Source organism: Archocentrus centrarchus, unplaced genomic scaffold (assembly GCF_007364275.1).
Source record: "Archocentrus centrarchus isolate MPI-CPG fArcCen1 unplaced genomic scaffold, fArcCen1 scaffold_38_ctg1, whole genome shotgun sequence".
Classification (NCBI taxonomy): Eukaryota; Metazoa; Chordata; class Actinopteri; order Cichliformes; family Cichlidae; genus Archocentrus; species Archocentrus centrarchus.
In genome coordinates, this window is record NW_022060265.1 from 3,245,633 (window position 1) to 3,266,169 (window position 20,537).

The 20,537-nt window shown below is 41.5% G+C and overlaps 1 protein-coding gene across 2 annotated transcripts in view; it reads left to right on the forward strand.

Annotated features, from left to right (window-relative positions):
* slc43a1b (solute carrier family 43 member 1b) overlaps positions 1–20,043 on the forward strand; it is a 31,573-nt gene extending 11,530 nt beyond the window's left edge. The window contains exons 6-15 of one of the 2 annotated variants that reach the window (XM_030724643.1): positions 2,004–2,096; positions 2,432–2,565; positions 3,136–3,278; positions 5,677–5,823; positions 6,335–6,370; positions 13,294–13,432; positions 13,681–13,810; positions 13,891–13,968; positions 16,606–16,729; positions 16,915–20,043. In XM_030724643.1, the coding sequence (XP_030580503.1) occupies positions 2,004–2,096; positions 2,432–2,565; positions 3,136–3,278; positions 5,677–5,823; positions 6,335–6,370; positions 13,294–13,432; positions 13,681–13,810; positions 13,891–13,968; positions 16,606–16,729; positions 16,915–17,015 (1,125 nt within the window). In that variant the 3' untranslated portion in view covers positions 17,016–20,043. The remainder of the gene's footprint in view (positions 1–2,003; positions 2,097–2,431; positions 2,566–3,135; positions 3,279–5,676; positions 5,824–6,334; positions 6,371–13,293; positions 13,433–13,680; positions 13,811–13,890; positions 13,969–16,605; positions 16,730–16,914) is intronic. The other variant, XM_030724642.1, reaches the window with a different exon arrangement.
* The last annotated feature ends 494 nt before the right edge of the window (positions 20,044–20,537 follow it).

The window sequence follows — 20,537 nt, forward strand, 5'->3', positions numbered from 1 at the left end:
TTTGATGAGTATGTTACATGGACTAAACTGAGTAAATATCACATGCAACAATTTAGTAGACTGAAATCATAATTCTGAGTTGTCTTTACTAGGCCAAGAGTACATGTTACTTGATTGTTTTAGTTGCTTAAACTCGTATAAGTGTACTCTACAAAGGAAGCACTAGTTAGTGCAACCGCTTTACATGCTTTTTTAAGTAATGATAACTAATTGGATTTTACAGTGTGTATATATGTACCTTCCAAGGTAAATAATATAAAAATAAATATGGAATTAACAGTTTAGGATGTGGAGTGATGGTAGAGACCTGTGGTGCCACAGCAGTGACAGCAGCATTAGTGTGTGCAGAGTTGTGCAAGAGCAGTGCAGCTACACAGCCCCATCAGAGGCATACTTCTTCAGGGAAGAAGCTGTTCTGCAGTCTGATGGTTCTGATCTTGATGCTCCTCAGCCTCCTGCCTGAGGGGAGTGGAACAAAGAGTGTGTACGCTGGGTGTGTGGGCTCCTTCAGGATGCAGGTGGCCCTTTTCCTGCATCTGGAGGTGTAAATGTCCGTGGTGGTGGAGAAGTTGACTCCAACTGTCCTCTGTCCAGCCTTCACCACCCTCTGCAGAGCTTTCTTCTCTGCTGCAGAGCAGCTTCTGTGCCACACAGTGATGCAGGAGCCCAGGATGCTCTCCACCACACATCTGTAGAATAAAGAGGGGACTGAGCTTCTGAGCCTCCTGAGGAAGTAGAGGCGCTGGTGTGCCTTCCTAACCAGATTGGAAGTGTTGTTGCCCAGGTGAGGTCCTTTGGTGAACACCCAAGTAAGTACCTGTAGCTGAGTTGTGTTTGAACAAATTCAGAAAAATTATGTGTTAAATGTGTTCAAGCAAACCTTTAAATCATATGGAAGTGACATCAGTGCAAAGTTTCAACTGAGCATTAAAGCCTATTGTGTGAACTGAGTCACGTGCAATGAGTTGCATGACTGGCAGTGTTCCATATGTCTATAGTTAGAGCAAAATCCTCTGAGAGACACAAAATGTAACATCTCTGTTTGAGTATGTTCACATGCACACACCTCCATTATCACACTGTGTGTGTGTGTGTGTGTGTGTGTGTGTGTGTGTGTGTGTGTGTGTGTGTGTGTGTGTGTGTGTGTGTGTGTGTGTGTGTGTGTGTGTGTAGTTCTCAGTTAGGAGCCTTTTTGTCGTGTTTTCCTGGATTGGCATGTTCATGACTCCTTAGTTAGTTATCTGGATTATGTTCTTGGTCATTGCTTACTCTTATTTGACTACTATGTTCTTCTGAGTGCCTTCTTCTCCGTGTTTGTTTATTTCCCGCTCTTTGTTTCAAGTTCATGTGTCTTAGTCTTCATCTCTGTGTTTTCCACTTCCTGTCTTATTTTGGTAGTGTCTTGTCTTGTCTTGTCTTGTCTTGTCTTCTCTGTGTATTATTGCAGGGTCTCTACCTTACAATATAAAGCATCTTGAGGCGACTGTTGTGATTTGGCGCTATATAAATAAAACTTAATTCAATTCAATTGAATTTTATTGTGTGCAGTGTGTTCAGTTTTGCTTCTCCTGGTTTTGTTACTGTGAGCTCCAGCCGTTTCCACTCTGCTCTCCTTAGGCCTTGTGTGTTATTGTATTTTCGTCAGTTCTTTGGTGTGTCGTCAGTGGTATGTGTGTTTCTGCTCCTTGTTTGTCTAAAGATTGTTAGGATTAAGTCTTCCTGTTCTGCTGCCTGGAGTGTTGTGTTTTTGGAAAAGGCTCTTCATTAAATCTCAGAAAGTAAGGTCTGTCTCTGGTCCAAATTGTGCTTGCTGCAGAGCAGCACCACCTACTGGTTAGTTATTAAAAATGTATTTGAATAACTACATAAAATGTTGAAAGCTGTTAAGGTTTTGCCTTGGACAGAAACACAGCTAATTCATACATTTACATGAATGTTTGTGTCGTTTTTTTTTTTAACCATCAGATCATTCTTCTCTGTTAATCGTTCTCTCTCTCATCTAGCTGCCAAACATGTTTGGGAATGTCAGATCGACCATACTCTCCCTGATGATTGGCTCCTACGCTTCTTCAGCTGTCACCTTCCCTGGGGTCAAGGTACAGACACACACACACACACACACACCTTGTTGAATGACAGATTGTGATATACCATAAAACTATATTCTAGAATGCACTAAGTGAGGAAAATGCATGTAGTTGCTGAAAGCTGAAAGGTATTGCTTACTGTAATAGAAGGACTGTAAACTGTAGGAAGACAGTGAGAAAAAAGCTGATGATAGAGAGGAGAGGCTGAAGAAAACCTAAAGGTCAAGTTTGCAACATGATTTGCACTTATTTTTACCTTTCTTTTATTCATCTCTACCCTTCATTCTCTCCTTTCATTCTGGTCTGTTTTACTCCCAAACCTTCTTCTTCCTCCTGCTCTCCAGGTGATTTATGATCTTGGCGTGTCCTTCCGAGTCATCATGTGGGTTTGGTCCGGTATGGCCTGCATTGTCTTCCTAAACTGCCTCCTGAACTGGCCAGCTGAATCTTTCCCTGCACCTGAAGACATCAGATACACGTTAGTTTTAACAGAACAGGGTGATCGATACTGTAGTCCCATAAAATGTGTCAGACATTGGATTGTTTTTGAAGGATGTAGTGATGATTTTGTGATCCTCTGAGGCAGCTGTGATCCGTATGATCATTCCTACGCAGTGGAGTGATCATAATTTTATGGATTCCCAGATCCAAAAAGGTGAGAGATTATGCAACAACTAATACACAAAACCCAGACTGCAGGATGGAGGAGCAGAACGTAGAGTTTAGTGAGAAGCCAACAAAACCTTACAACCTTACAACCTATACAACACACAGTATAGAAAACTGACAAATATCCATATTTTCCACTGATGTTACATCTAACAAGTCAACTGTCATGACAGTTACTGAACACATTTAATGCTGGACCTTTCCCATGTGGTGCACTGCAGTAATGTTGTTACTGATGCTGTACACTTTTTATTAGTACCTCCAAAAGGCTTAAGGTTTAAATATCTTTGAGATAGTTCAAATTGTATATTACCGCTCTTCCCACTACATTACCACTGAGTGAGCTTCACTAGCCAATTAATGTTTCTTCTCTCAACAGTAAAAGGGTGAGAATGAGTGGGGTTGTGATGGAAGACAGGATGACTGGGGACAGGTATATCACCCATGTGACCGTTATGGAAGACACAGTGGGATCCAAGCTGCCAGAAGCTGTACACGCCGACTCCCAAAGCACAGCCCAAGGTATTTGTTTGTTTCTTTGTTTGGCTTTAGATTTACTGGTTAAGTGGACCTTTCTGCTGACACTATCCATAAATTAAAGCATCCCTTAACCAGCATGGCTACCCCAACACCCTGCAGCCATTGCTTCTGGTTTAATGTTAGTGAGACCGTTGTTTGGTTTCAACAAGACAATGAGCCAAAACACATCTGTGAGGGCTATTTTACCAAGAAGCTCAATGGTAAAGTACTGCATCAGCTCACCTGACATCTGCATTCTCCTGACCTAATACCCAACTCAGATGATTTTGGATGAGCTCCAAGAGAGGACATTTGTATTTTGGGGGTACCATAAATGCCGCCTCACCCTCCAAAATGATTAAGTATTGCCTTGAATCTCGAATAAATCAACATCCAGAATACCACTGAGTTCTTGTTCGTGAGCCAGTTCATGCTGATATGTGTCAGGTATTTGAACCTGGGAAACAGTCATGCAGAGTCTGTGGTGCAAAAATCCACACGGCTTATTTATAGTTTTGATTTCTTCAGTATTTTAATAGAAAATAAGTCCCTGATTCAGGTTCTTTGCATTTCATGTAATAAGGTAATAACAGTCTGTTAGCAGGTCACAGACTGGATGCCAGCCAGCAACAAACAACAGATGATGAAAGTGACCAGGGCCCTATTCCAGGAAGCATGTTCACCAAACTCTGCGTTTCAAAACATATTCAGAGTTGATCAACTGAGATCAGCAACATGGGTGATATACCTGTCTGTCATGGGGTGCTGCATGGCAGGTGGGGTTGGACTCGAAAACACAGTAAAACACAAAACACTGGGCATAGGGCACAGGACCGTGACAGTGTCTCCCGTTTCTGTCTCCTCCAGTTTGTCCGTCAGGCTGCAGCTGAATATTTAGATCTTAAAAAATCAAATGTAAAATCAGGATTCAGCTTCATCTAATGACAATTCAAGTTGGGTAAATGATGACAGCAGACATTAAAATAAAGAGTATCAAACTTTTATTCTGTCTATGATGAATGAGTCTTTTTTCTTCCCTCCTGCTTTCATGTGTTCAGATTCCTGCGTCCACTGGATTAAAATGGATTTTATATATTTATTTTTTTATATTTAAATATATTTATATATATTTTATATATTTATATATACTGAACTAACTCTCATCAGCTGTTCTGGAACAGGAAAGTCAGTTCATTCTGAAACTGAGAGTTTGCTGAACATGCTTCCTGGAATACAGCCCACATGTAAAAACACACTACTGGACACTATGATGCAGAATTTTGACAGCATTTATCTTGGAACCACTGATAATATCCAAATTTTCATGGAATGGCTGTGTGGCAGGCAGGAATAGGACCCCAGTGCAGATGCAGAAGGCAGGACTAAAGTCAGAAATACTCAGCTTGAGTTGCTGGTTCACTCAGGTAACACATTCAAAATACAGACCGGGCTGGACAGGAGCCAGTTTCCACTTTTCCATGTTTCCTTGGTGTTTTCAAACACCAAGGAAACATGGAAACAACATGGGGAAACCACGGAGCTAGGAAACACACTGCATGAGAGGAACCAAAGATGAGGGCACATATATATACACACATGATGTAATGAGGGAGAGTTGAGACAGCAGGGGAGAACGGGTGAACTGAATCAACTGATGAGATATGGGAAGCAAAACTGAAATCAAAGGGACCGGCAAAATGAAACAGAAGGTGAGTAAACACAGAAACAGACTCGACACAACACACAAACCGAAACACGGGGAAGTAAAACCAAATACAAAGCACAAGAGACAAGGGACTAGAAGACAGAGGGATAAAATAGACACAGGAACACAAAAGTGCAGAGTTGACATGGAGAACACAGGGGAAGTACAAATAAGTTTAATTAAGTACAAATAAACTATAACCAAGAACAGAACTCAAGACTAAACTAAGAATGCATTTTGTTTTTTCCATAGCTAAGCACCTTATCTAACATGCTCTCTCTCACACACACACACACACACACACACACACACACACACACACACACACACACACACACACACACACACACTCTCTGATGGATGCATCAGAGGGCAGCTCAGTGTTCAGTGTCTTGCTCAAGCATGTACACTGAAGGAGTCAGGAAGTCAACCACCGACCTTCCAATTTGTAGACAGTCAACTCTGCCTCCTGAGCCACAGCTGCTGGTGAATAGGTATACTGCTTCAGTGTACATTAGGAGTTTCCTCCATTCACCGCTGAAGTTTTGCAGGCTTTGAAGAGTTTTGTGCACTGCAAACTACTATGAAAACCAAAATAAATGAACTGAAACTATTTGTTGAAGTACGTGACGCCCTGAGGATTGCATGTGCTCAACTAAAGGCTACTTCCACACATTCTCTCTCTCTCTCCTTCAGCCTCAGTGCCACTCTGTCATTCTGTGTGCTCGCCCATATTCCTGTGGAGTCTTATCACCATGGCGATGACACAGTTGAGGCTCATCTTCTTCATGGGTGCTATGAATAAGATGCTGGAGTTCCTGGTCACCCATGGCAACCCCAACCGTAAGAATAATAGCCCACTTTACACTTTTTTAAATCTAAGTACTGCATTGTTTTCATTAAACATGAAAGTTTCCCAGAACATTTAGACTGAAAAAGGCAACAGACAGGTGACAAAGGAAAAACCAACAAAAGGTTTCTAGAGACAGGCAGCCACGGCAGCAGTGAAGTCAACGTTATGGCACATGATTCACATCATTTTCATTCTCAGCAAACCATTTAGTGAGCCCTCACGGTGGAGGAGGGCATAGGCAATCTGCAAGAGACCACTTCTATCAGGATAGAAGTGTTTCACTATAAAATAAAGGTGAACACACAGATTTGTAATGAGCTTTCCTCCTGAGGGGACATGTGGACACAAATCATGAAAGCAAGGGTTCAACTTTTTCCTTTAATTCATCACTTGTCTGCACTTGTCATACACTGTGCTGATGATGATGCCGATGAGAATAATATAATAATAATAATTTTAAACATGTATGGTGATCCCTGACCTGCTACTTGTGTCTTTCAGCCTCTGAGGAGCTACAGAAGGAGGTGGAAAAAAAGGGTATGAGTCAATACACTCAGTTCTGGTGCTGCACAGGCTGTTTATATGTGACTGCTGTCCACTGAGACTTGACTCAGGACCAAGTCCTGGTTGAGCCCTAGCTACAAATTGTTTTTGTTTTAGAATGGTCTTTTGAAAGAACATAGACTTAAAATTCAAGCACCAAGGCACCTTCATCTTGACTTTTTTTTTCTAAACTAATTGCACCAATTGAAAATTTCTTGGCTGATTCAAAATTCCAATTTTTTTGTGTGACCTGCTGATACTTGCCCTCATAACCGCTTTGATCTTTCGATCATACCGTGGCTGCTGGCTTGTGGCTGGCTCTGAGCTCCCGGTAGCTTTAGTTTTGGCCACTTTGCCTTTTTTAGCTTATTTAAAATGTCCTTGTTCAGCATGATTTAAGTGTCTCTTGAGGTTTGTTATGAACATTTTTTGTGATCTTTGTGTGTTCACTCACAGTGAAAAGCTTCCACACTAACTAACAATTGCTAACATGTGGCTGTGAGTGTGCGCACAGCTATCTGCCTGCACCATTGTGTATTGCGGGTTTGACTGGCTTGTAATCGGACACATGGGACGTTAAGGGGCTGTCACCAGTCCATGTCAAGAATGCTGAAAATCAGCCAATACCGTTCCCTGGGCTGTCATTTGGTGCATCTTTCATTTTTCTAGCGCTGTTCCACCAACAGCAAACTTCCACCTGTGGTGAAAGTAAATATTCCAGTGATGGTGTTTTATTGATAGGCATTTACAAAAAGTAGACAAGGTGTAAGAGTCTAAAAAGTCTAGTAACATGTAAACACATCACAAGATAAAAAAAAAAAAAGCACACTCTCTGGGCTGTATTTCCTTTTAAGGGAGAAGTATTTTGTGTATATTTGGTATGTAGGAGTAGGTAATGGATAATAGAGAGAACTAATTAGGCAGCTCGTTCTCTTTCTCCTACATTCTTTAAAGATTTAATGTATTTTTGGGTCAACTTGAAAGAAAGGCAGATGTGAAATGTAAAAGTGAGGTCAGAGGTCAAATGTGACATGATATTTGGATACAACTATAGTGTGACATTTAGAATCCCCATATGCCAATATAATTTAAATGTCGCCAATACAAAGGCAGTAGAGTTTTAAAGCTAAGGCATTTTATGAAAGTTTGACCTTATTTGACCTTGAAGGAGCGATCAGAGGTATAAAGTAATGTGATATTTAGAATCTCCAGATATTATTCCCAATATAAATAACAGCAGTAAGAAACACAGTTTTAAATAGCTCTGTATAGAATTATTAACATTTTGACCTTCAGATCAGTCTAATGGCCTTGAAGGAGTAGTCAGTACTTTGTATATGTTGACAATACACACCACACTTGTAACAATCATAATTTCTAAGTTATAAGGCTTTTTTTTTTATCAATTTTGGACCAATAAATCATGAAGTTGACTTTGAAGACCTTGGTAACTGTATAATGGATTGTTAACATGACCTCACACACAGCCCCACAAATTTTTATCAGAATTCATTCAAAAGTTTTTGAGCTATTGTGTTTACAGACAGAATGACATGCAAACACTACCAAAAACATAACCTCCTTGTTACCTCCTTGGTAGAGGTAACAAGTAAAAGTGCTAGTGACAAAGAAACGTAATATGGAAAATGGGATGTGGCTTGTGCCAAAGACTTGTAATGTTGATGGTTTTTTATTGTAAAGGTTCAAGTAGTATCTAGCCATATGGTAACTGACATTACCTGTGTAAAGGATCTTTCACCTGTTATTTCAACTGTGTACACACAAACCAACTACAGGGGTGCCACACTCCTAATGCTGGTTCGAAGCCTGAGTAAATGGGGAGGGTTGCATCAGGAACGGCATGCAGTTTAAAATCTTGACCAAATCAAACATATGGATCATAAAGAACGAGATTTCCATACCGGATCGGTCAGGGCCTGGGTTAACAATGACCTTCCCTGGTGCTGTTGGCCACAAGGGAGGGGAGAGGGGGAAGGTGAGTTAGGAGGCAGCGAGAGAGCAGGAAAGGCAAAAGTGTGGAGGTGAGAGTAGGAACTCTAAATGTAGGGACTCTTACTGGTAAAAGAGAGAGAGCTGGCTGAAACGAGGGAGAGAAGGAAGGTAGATTTATTGTGTGTGCAGGAGACCAGGTGGAAGCAAGACCAGGAGCATTGGATGCTTCAGATGGTTGTCTGTAGGATGGCTTTGGACATTAAGAGGAGGAAGCAAGTGAAGGCAGTTGAAAAACGAAGAATGTTGCACAGAATTCAGGAAGGCGTTGAGAAAGGCTTTAGGCATACAGCAAAGAGAGAGGTGGCATAGGCTTATAGTGCTGGGAATGAGATGCAGCAGGTTACAGTGATTAAGGATAGAGAAGGACACGTGCTATTAAGTGAAGAAAGTGTGTTGAGAAGATGGAAGGAGTATTTGAGGTGCTGATGAATGTAGAAAATGAGAGAGAGAGGAGACAGGATGAAGCTATGAAGAGTGGAAATGTAGTTAGTCCAGATAGCATACCTGTGGGGGGTGTGAAAATGTCTAGGAGAGAGAGCAGTGGGGTTTTTGAGCAGACTGTTTAACACAATCTTGGAGAATAAGAGGAAGCCTGAGGAATGGAGAATAAGTGTACTGGTACAGATTTTCAGAGCAAGGGTGACGTGCAGAGCCACAAAAGAGCTTTGCCTGTGCAGGGGTGCAGACACAGACACAGCAGCAGCGTTCTCTCTCCTATATAGATGTTCCAAAACCAACTTTTCTTGCTCCATCTTATTGAACCATTGTCCCTCATAGTCTCTATCCTGCCCTACATTCATGTGTAATGTGCAGTGTAATGATTGTTCCTGCATGTAGTCTCCTACTGCTGGACAGTGTGTACAAATGTGATTAGATCACTGGAGATTATGGACTATGTTTAATCATCATATCAGATTCACAGGATTGTTTAACCTTTTGATCATCTAGTTCACATCACATCTGAAATTGGGACCACACTCAATCCCACTGCAAGGGGTGTTCTACCACTTTTCTTTGAAGGCTGAAGCAAGGCGTCCATTCTTAAAACTGAGTTTTTACCACCAGAATCTACCAAGAATATTACAGGATGGTCAGCTTATGTCCCACAGCATTAGCATACATGGTAAAATTGAGAGCAGATAATTGAGTCAGTGCTGTAGCATGTGATTGTGTGTGTGTGTGTGCCACTCTTGTTTCTGAAGAAGAGAGGCGATCCTGGAGCCCAGCCTCACCCCCTCTGCTGCAGTAGTTATTCTGTTGCCCACACCGGTGGCAGGCTGTGGAGCTGTCCCAGGCTGGGTTGAATCTGGCTCGCCCTCGCCCCTGACCTACCCCTGTAAAGGGATTTGTCTTTACATAGGCACTGACCATGGACAATTGTGCATCTTCCAGTTTTCTCTGCTTGCTCTGTCTTCTGTTCAACTCTGTGGAGCAGCCCCTCCTCCACATGTTCAGTGTGCTGGAGGATGTCCGCGAGTGGACAGGTCGTCCAAGTTATGTAGGATTTTTAACCATTTGTGACAGTTCAGGTCTCATTCTGCTCAGAAAATGTTCTTTGAGACACACTTCATGAGGTTGCAAAGGCTCTCTGCCCATGAGGTCAGGTCTTGTGAGGCCACTGTGCAGATCAGAGGCTGACATCAGGCATTACAAAGAGCACCGCACAACTCTTGTTTGATGAAGGTGATGGCTGATAAATTCAGTCTCAGAGGGAACTTATCCTTCACAATGTCAATAATAAGTGCAGTCACGTCTCTTCTGAATTCTGCATTGGTCAAAGGTCATGTGAGCCAATCGAGCCATCATTCTGTGTGGGGTGAACACGCTCTGCATTTTGTGATAATCATCACTCAGAGACTGGTTCATCAGGCGTCTCACTTCAGTCACTGCAGGTCTGTACTCAGTGACAAACTGCAGCATTTCAGTCTCCCATCGGGTCAGGTTGTCACGTAGGCTGCAAATGTGTTTCATCACCTCTGCCACGTCAGCCTCTGACCTCTGACCAGGGTCTAAACACCAACATTAGTCCTTCAGTGCTGGTCACTCCAACCATGGGTACGGTGGTTGCAGCAGGAAATTCAGATGTTACAGGAGGTTCTTTGTTGCGCCTAACAGCAGCCAGGGTCTGGTGAGCCCGCTGCTGGCTCATTACAGCTGAACATTGGGTGGCGTAGGGCGAGGAAGCAGGAGGCACAGACTCCAGGTTGAGTCCCCTCAGACAGGGATAAAGCATATTAATATTAGTTGATGCAGTCAAGACTTCAGACCGTTCATTAACCCTGGATGTGTCAGAGGTTCTTGTTTCCTGTCTGTCCTTCTGTGCTTCACTTTTACACATACTTAAAGGCCTCCGGTCTGTCTCAAACACTACATTCATTCTCTGTCTCCAGAGCTGCACGCTGTGCTGCGCTATTTACCTCCAACGTATGCAACTGAGGCCCCAGATGCTTCAGTTGGTTGATGCTCAGGCTCCCATTTGCAGGAAATCGCAGCTCCATCCATTTTTGCCGTCTGCAGCAGGCCTGCTGCTTCCATCAAACAATTCAGCTCATGCAAACCCCGATCACACTACAGTCATAACCAAGACACGTCTGTCACCAACTGAGAGATTTATCACAAACCAATGACTTGCCTCAGTTTGGAGTCTCACTACGACTCTGTGTGTCAAAGGTGTCGGATGTTCTCACCAAGTACTTTGCTTCGTGGTTTTTCTGGATTGGATTAGATGACAACCTCTCATCCTAAAGGGAGGATCAAGTGCCGCGGCCTTCTGTCAGTCAGCCAGCCAGTCAGGCTGTTTTCTACTAGCCCATTACCTGGTGTGCATATATTATGTGTGTTTTCGTCAGTTCCTTGACGTGTCGTCGTTCCTCCTGCTGTGTGCTCTCATGTTTTTGCTCTCGTTCAAGCTCATGTCCAAGTCAAGTTAAGTTTTCTGTTAAGTCTGTATCATCTGCTGCTGGCACCTGTCCAGCTTTGAGTGAGAGTGTTGATGGAGAAGTCAGAGAGAAGGTCATAACAAGCTTCACTGTGTCGATCTAAAGAAAGCATGTGATAGGGTAGCAAAAGAGGAACTATGGTACTGCATGAGGAAGTTAGGAGTAACACTGTGAGAAATCTTGGAGTCATTTTTGACCAGGATATGTCCTTCAGTGCAAATATTAAACAAATATGTAGGACCGCTTTTTTGCATTTGCGCAATATTCCTAAAATTAGAAACATCCTTTCTCAGACTGACACTGAATTTGTAATTCATATTGTAATTCATTATTATCAGGCTGTCCTAAAAGCTTCCTGAAAAGCCTTCAGCTGATCCAAAATGCTGCAGCTAGAGTACTGACAGGGACTAGAAAGAGAGAGCAGATTTCTCCCATATTGGCTTCTCTTCATTGGCTCCCTGTTAAATCTACAATAGAATTTAAAATTCTTCTCCTCACATACAAGGTCTTGAATAATCAAGTCCCATCTTATCTCAAAGACCTCATAGTACCATATCACCCCAACAGAGCACTTCTCTCTCAGACTGCTGGCTTACTTGTGGTTCCTAGGATACTTAAGAGTAGAATGGGAGGCAGAGCCTTCAGCTTTCAGGCCCCTCTTCTGTGGAACCAGCTTCCAGCTTGGATTCAGGAGACAGACACCCTCTCTATTTTTAAGATTAGGCTTAAAACTTTCCTTTATGAACTTATAGTTAGGACTGGATCACGTGACCCTGAACCCTCCCTTAGTTATGCTGCAATAGGCCTAGTCTGCTGGGGGGTTCCTTTTCATTCACTTTATTTACTCTGTTTATACTCCACTCTGGGTTTAATCATTAGTTATTATTAATCTCTGTCTCTCTTCCACAGTGTGCCTTTTGTCCTGTCTCTCTCCTCTCAGCCCCGACCGGTCACAGCAGATGACCCCCCCCCCCCCCCCCCCCCCCCCCCTGAGCCTGGTTCTGCTGGAGGTTTCTTCCTGTTAAAAGGGAGTTTTTCCTTCCCACTGTCACCACGTGCTTGCTCACAGGGGTTGTTTTGACTGTTGGGTTTTGTTATGACGTGTTGTTTGTGTGCTGTTGTTTGGGTAAAAAATAAAACCCCAACAGTTTTCTCTGTAATTATTGTAGGGTCTTTACCTTACAATATAAAGCACTTTGAATTGACTGTTTGCTGTTATTTAGAGCTATATAAATAAAATTGAATTGAATTGCTCTGACCCCCTTGTTTGCAGTGGTGAAGGACAGGCTGACATATGTGTCAGACAGGAGTCTCCAGGGACTATGATCTTTGCAGTTGACATTGTGATCTATAGTGAGAGTAGGGAGCAGGTGGAAGAGAACCTGGAAAGGTGGAGGTAGGCTCTGGAGAGAAGAGGGATGAAAGGTAGTAGAAGTAAGACAAAATACATGTGTGAGAGGACAACAGGTGTTAAGGGGAACAAGCAAGAAGTAGAGGTAGTGAAGGTAAAAAAGTTTAAGACAGTGGCACTAACAAAAAGATGGGAGGCTGAGCTGAAAATGTTCAGATCTTCATTGGGAGTGACAAGAATGGAAAGGACTGGAAATGAGCACATCAGAGGGACAGCTCGGGTTAAGCAGTTTGGGGACAAACTTAAGGAGGCAAGGCTGAGATGGTTTGACCATATGCAGAGTAATGACAGTGGATATACTGGAAAAAGGATGTTGAAGATGGAGCTGCCAGGCAGGAGGAAAAGAAGAAGCCCTCAGAGGAGGTTTTGGATGTAGTGAAAGAGGACATGAGAGGGCTGGTGTGACAGAGGAGGATGCTAAGGATGGGGTAGGATGGAAGCAGATGATCTGCGGTGGTGACACCTAAATGGAGCAGCTGAAAGAAAAAGATGAAGATTTAACTATGTACATAGATTTCTGTTAACGTCCCTCTGTCTCTAAATGTTCTCTCCAGTTGGTTTCTACTCATCTATCTTCGGTATAATGCAGCTGCTGTGTCTACTGACCTGTCCTTTGATTGGCTACATCATGGACTGGAGGATGAAGGACTGTGAAGAGGAAATCCAAAATCCAAACACACAAATAGACAATAGGTATGAAAAGTGTTTAAATGCATTAGGATAAGACTTGTACTACAGACAAAAAGACAGGTGTTTATTGCATATGATTACCTTGGAATGCTTTTATGTTGTCTTTGCTTTGCACTGGACCCAAACTACTATAGAAAAGGGCAATCCTAGTCCCGTTACTAACAGCACAGTGTCATACCTCTGTGTCTTTAACCATTTCATCACATTCTCACTTCTAGCCATGAGTCTCTGTTGACATTTGTCCTCCTCAGCCAATTGGATCCCCCAAAGAGAAACAGAAAGATCCAGAAACTCACCAATGCCATGAGAGCTTTCATCTTCACCAACCTCCTACTGGTCACCTTTGGCATAATATCCCTGATTGACAACTTGCCTTTACAGGTTACAAAATACTGAGTTACAGAAGTTCTCACTGACACGTTAGATTATGATTTTTACATCTGACTTTTCCTCCCTAATAGATGGTGTCATTCATTCTCCATACGATAGTAAGAGGATTTGCTCACTCCTGCTGTGGAGGTCTCTATGCTGCTGTGTGGGTAACAACAAGGCTTTTATAAAGCTGTAGCATTTTTACAGTTCAATACAGTACTGTATATTAACAGTAAATCTGGAATATGTATTGTGAAAGATGTTGCTTCTAGTTAGAAACCTGTAAGAAAGAAATCTAAAATCAGAATTTTAGATTTGAAATATAAAAATAGAGGTTTACAAGCTCTCATGCTGCCCTTCGCCATCATACAGATGGCAAAGGCAAAGTAGTACCATCATACAGATGGTACTACTGTACATGGAAAATGAACCTGAAAATGGTTTTATATGGTTTTATATTGAAAACTGTTTTGAACAGAGATGTATCAAGAATATTGACTCTTTACTTAAGTAAGAGTCGTTATCCTAATTAACTAATAGACAAAATGTATAGCATCAAAGCATACTTAAAATGCCTAAAGGAAAAGTAGTCATTATGCAGAATGGCCTTTTTCACATCCATTTCTGCTTGTTCATTTCAGGGTAAGGGGGGCTGGAGCCTATCCCAAATTTCACAGGGCACAAGGCAGGGTACACCCCAGACAGGTCATCTAAATTTGCCATAGAGAAGTGGATGTAAATGGCTGTTCTTCTGCACATTGTACTGCTCAGTTTGTAATAGACCAGTGATCTTTCTAAGGTGTATGTGCCACAGTTAGGCTGTGTGGCTGGCAGGGGTGGACCCAAATGTAGGACGCATGAGACAAAACTGAACTCCAAAACCAGAGGTGGGAAGTAACAAAGTACAAATATTTAGTTACTGTGCCAAAGTAGATTTTTCAGGTATCTGTACTTTACTTGAGTATTTGTTTTTCTGACTACATTTTACTTTTACTCCCTACATTTTTATACAAATATCTGTACTTTCTACTTCTTACATTTTCAGACTCATTACTTTAGGTTTAACACATCTGAGAGAAGTTTTTATTTCCGGTCACCATCAAACATTAAACCGATCTGAGCCTAAATGGTGGAACATTACCACATAAGAGACAATCCTACTGGCGTATCCTCTGGGGATTATCACATACAAAGAGATTAAAGAGGCAAAACCATATACTTTATATATCATTTATAGTGCTGTAATCTTAGTTATAGTTACTTTTTTTCATTAAGTCTGAAGAAGGGCATGGATGCCCGAAACGCTACTATGCTTTGAAGGCACTATCGTTATAAATGTTTCCCAGGAGCGTTCCGATGTCTTTTTCTACTGCTACAGTCCTTGTTCCTGCACCCCTTTAACTGCTGGATGTGCGTGTTTGGCTTGCTTAGTTACAGTGGGCCAGATCGAGTGCTGGTGTCTGTAAGTTGTGGTAGTGGTACTTCCAGCATCTTAGCTAGCAGAAACGTTCTCCAAAGAGCTACTTTTACTTTCTTACTTTGAATAGATTTCAGAGCCTGTACTTTTTTACTTTTACTTAAGAAGTTGAACTAGTACTTTTACCAGAGTAGTTTTTTTTTAACACAAATCAGAATCAGAATCAGAATCAGAAGGTTTTTATTGCCATATGGGTGAACAGGTTCACAGCATTAGGAAATTGCTGCGGTACTTCGTGCTTACAGAAAAAAAAAAACAAATAAGTATAAAAACTATAAGACAATATACAAGTATACAAATTGCAAATATACAGAGATATTAGAGCTTACAAAATATACAGTGCAGAGACTAATTAAAAGATAAAAGAATGTAAACTATATTCCACTAATATGTACATCAGTGCAGTCAGACAGGTGGATAGACATAGGGTCATCAGCGTTTGTGGAGGGTGGTGGTAACAGTCTTAGGGTAATTGTTCATGAGTCCAACAGCAGAGGGGAAGAAACTGTTCTTATGGCGGGAGGTTCTGGTCCGTATGGACCGTAGCCTCCTGCCTGAGGGGAGAGGGTCAAAAAGTCTGTGCCCAGGGTGAGAGTGGTCGGCTGTGATCCGACCTGCACGCCCCAGTGTCCTGGAGGTGTACAGGTCCTGGAGAGATGGGAGGTTACAGCCAATCACCTTCTCAGCAGAGTGCACAACGCGCTGTAGTCTCTGTTTGTCCCTAGTGGTGGCTCCGGCGTATGTGTACTTCTACTTAATTACAGAATGTCTGTACTTTTGCCACCTCTGTCCAAAACAGCTTTAATGCTGAATCTCTTTAACAGTGTCCCAAAACACAAAATACAAAATCCCAAATCCATGCGAAACTCTTGGAAAACAAAAGGGAAAGCACACACAGTGGGCGGGGACCACAGACAACAATGCAACAATGAACAGAAGAAAATTGAAGGTTTAAACTAGGAAACAAACTGAAGACTTGAACAATAACTGAACATCATGACCCCAAAAACCCAAACCACTGGCCTAACAGCCCAGGACCATGACAGTATAACTGAGATAGGCTCCAGCCACCCAGTGAGCCTGAATTGGACAAGTGGTCAAGAATATGAATGGATGGACATATCTGAAAAGGGCCATTCTACATAATGTACAAAATGTATGTACATAAGGTATCCTGAGGAAGTCCCAGCCAGCCAGAACTCCTGAAAAAAACTGTTCTGTAGTTTAAATTCCTACTGCTTACTTCTCTTTCTGACAACCTGCAGAATTTTGAGAGTGATTTAAAAATGAATGAACAAGGAAAAAGGCAGTCAATTTCTCTTTCTAGATATCCAGCCAACCACTTTGGGACACTGACAGGTATGCAGTCAATGATCAGTGCTGCATTTGCCTTGCTCCAACAACCACTGTTCATATTGATGGTGGGACCCCTCAGGGGAGATCCTTATTGGGTAGGGAGCGCGCACACACACACACACACACACGCACGCACGCACACACACACACACGCACGCACGTACACACACACACGCACGCACGTACACACACACACACAGAGTCAAAGACAGGAGTTTTCAAATGCATGCAACAGGTTTTAGGTTTGAAATATGTACTGACTTGTCTCCCCTTACCACAGATCAATGTGGGGCTTCTCATCTTCTCCCTGGCTGGCTTCCTGTTGCCAGGCTACCTGTTCTATCACCAGAGGAACCTGATCAGGGCAAAGGCAGAACATAATAGGACAGCTGCCAGCCAATCAGAGAAAGAAAATGTTCCTCAAACCCAGTCAGGCAGTGGAAATGTTAAGACCCGAGACAATGGGCCTGCAGCTAATAAACTCACACCAAATGGGTATACTGTTGATTAGTTTAGATGTAGTTTGTTAATTTTGTGAGGATGTAAATCTAACTTCATTATGAAAACAGTAACACACACAAACCAAAGAAAGCTTCTATTTTTAAGAAATAACACTCAAATTGCTCCATAAGTGAGAATAAGTGTTGTGGGTGATGGACTGCTTGTTCAGAAGGTCTCCAGTCCCCACAGAACATAAGAAGTAAAGGACCGTAGCCCTGGTTCTGTATTTTTATCCTCTTGCTTAAGTCTGTGGCTCGTGTTGAGTAATTCATCGCAATAAATGGCAAAAATGCAAGCCAAGCAGGCATACACAGTAAAGCAGATGTACAAATTAAAGTATGTGTACACATGAATGTGTTAGTTATGAGCCTGTTTTGTTATTTAAAATATTCTTAAAAATGTGAAAATGCTTTTAACATTTACTTTAATTACTGGTTATTGTAGAAAGACAATGTGCTATTCCAAAAGAATGAGACAGTTATGATCATGATAAAAATATTTATCTTTAAAGGGACCTATCGTACTCTACTGCCATTTTAGCTCCTTTCACTCTTCTTTAAAGCCAACATTATTGTAAAAGAAAGTTTCAGCTGCAGGTGGGTGGGGCTTCCACAGCTGTGTGCTTGTGATGAACATATTCGATGCCCTCTCTGTGACATCACGTAGGTTTAAGAGTTAAAAAAAAAAAAACTGTAGGAAAAAGGCAAGTGTTTAGAGCAGGCTGCAGTCCAAGTTTTTGTTTACAGAGATTACTTGCATATACTTCATTATTTGAAAAACTGGCCACTGGAACAATAAATATTACAGGAAATAAAGAAAAGAAGACTAGGTCCACAGTCAAATGAGTGATTTCTCACTTTCAAAAGAAGCTATCCTATAGCTCATCTCTTACATAATCATGAAAAATATTTCAAATATAAATTTGTCAATAATAAACAGCACTTTAGTTCAGATACAGACTCATCACTTTTGTTACCACAGCCTTATTGGCTCTGGTAAAACTTTTGCCCTAGAATGTATATCCTTGCACCACTTTGCTGACTTCATGACTCTCTAAGTAATTAATGTCCTGTAAAGGTTAAAGGTTACCCGTTGAACTCAAAAACCACAGTCTTGTTTTAAGTTGTCATGTAACAGGCACTGAAATATACAGTGACTAGCATCACTTTACTTTCCCAGAGGCTGGGAAGTCAGTCTCACTGCAGAGAACATTGTCTAAATTAAGTTCCAGAGAAATTATTTAACAAACCAAAAAATTTTCTGCTTTTAGTTTGTTTGTTTTTTTAAATATATAAACTTTGGGGTATGGCTGGCAGCACTGAAAATTAGGTGAGAGTGAAATACTTCTGCCCTACCATCACCTACTGGACTAAAATGAAGCCATTTTTTGTGCAAAATGTCATCTGTCAGATGACTTATCTGTCTGTTCTTCAGGGGAAGCAACTTTGACCTGTGTGGAACATCTAAATGGAAAGGTTTTTCACACAAAATCTGATACTGACTATGGAATGGAGCAACCATCAGTCACTTCATGTGCATGGATGACACGGCCCTTTTCACTGTATGCCAGGAGTGAGTGAGACATTGATCCACACCACCAGGACCTACAGCAATGACATCAGAATGTCATTCGGACTGGAGAAGTGGAGTCGGATGTAACAAAGAGAGGGAAGGTAGTCAGAACTGAGGGCATTGCGCTACCAGAAGGCAACATTGCAGACACTGAGGATATCTGCATTATTGGCTGAGAGTAAGACAAATCCTAAACAGTTGGCTAAATGGGAAGGACAAGATCCGGGCAATCAACACCTACGCCCTGCTGGTCATCAGATACCCTGCTGGGATAATAAGCCACTGACATCAAGATAAATGGCAAATGAACTGGTTCTTGTATAGAGCTTTTTTTTTTACTCTGCTTTGAGCACTCAAAGCACTTTATAAAACATGCCTCATTCATATACAAGCACTTCTTTCTACACCTAAGTGCTTCTTATTGAACATTCAAACTCTGATGGACGCATCAGAGAGCAACTTGGAGTTCAGTATCTTGCCCATGAATACTTTGGCATGCAGACTGGAGTAGCTAGGGATCAAACCATCAACCTTCACTTAGCAGATGGCCTGCTCTACAGCCACCCCTGACAAGAAAGCAGTGGCTAAGATTTTACAACCAACTGCCCGTGGTTAATGACAAAGAAAATAACATATAAAGCCCATTGCAAACAAAGATATTGTTGAAATATAAATCACTTTTTGCATTTAGACATTCTTTGGGAAAAATATGTAATTGCAGTGCCACCAGTTCTGCTTGAGTACCCCCGTTACTCATCAGGTGTTTGCTGTGGAATTGCAGGATTCTCTCTGCAGCCAGAATAACAAAATAAAATAAAGCAGTAATAATAAGAATGATAATATTATAGTTCTTACACAAATGAATTAAACAAATTTTCAGTTAGATGACATACATACCCTGAATGTAAAATATACACCTTGTCTTTGTGTACATATTCAGTGTCTTTAAATACCCTGAATGTAAAATATACACCTTGTCTCTGTGTACATATTAAGTGTCTTTAATGCAAAAGTCACAAAGGTCCTCCTGGAGAAAGAATGCAGTAAATGTCTGCATTAATATTAATTTCCAAAGCCAACCTGCAACTGTTCAGTAAAACTGCAAAAAATACTGCAGCTTCAGTAATGTGGACATGTGATGCTGATCAGAAAAAAGAGTTATGAGTTAGCAGTTAGCATAATTACTGAGGTGAACATTTATCATAAATGAAAAAAGAATCCAAAAACAAACAAAAAGAAACACCATCAAAAAGAAAACAAGACAAAAAACAAATTATGGACAGTACCTGATAATGCTGATGTCGAGTCAAACTGCTGCCACTGCACATCCCTGTGAAGCTGCCAGCACTGCGTTCTCCACTGCACTGTGCTGAGGACAAGGATACATTATTTTGTTGTGTTTAAAAACTGTATGAATAGACATTAGAGAAATCACTGCCAGAATTGTTTATTAGAAATAAAGCAGTAAGAAGGACAGTACAGACGTGGTTCTTATAAACAGATGCAGTGCCCCCACCACAGCCTGTGAAGCTGTAGTAGGTGGACAAAGCTGCACCAGTAGGCAGCAATCCATTGGTCCCAGCTAAGTCTCCATTAAGGAATAAAATATCAATATTCTGGTAGGTGATCAAAAATTTGTGAAATATTGTAAAGGTCCAGGACAACTGGACCCAAAGGGCTGACGCTGGCAAGATGTTAATCATATCATTTAGGTCCTGAACTTCTGCAGTTCTTAACATCAACAAACGCAGAAATTGAACATGAAATGGCTACACAGTGCTTACAAAAGCAGAATCTAAAGCATTCTGTTGATAAATCAACACACACTGA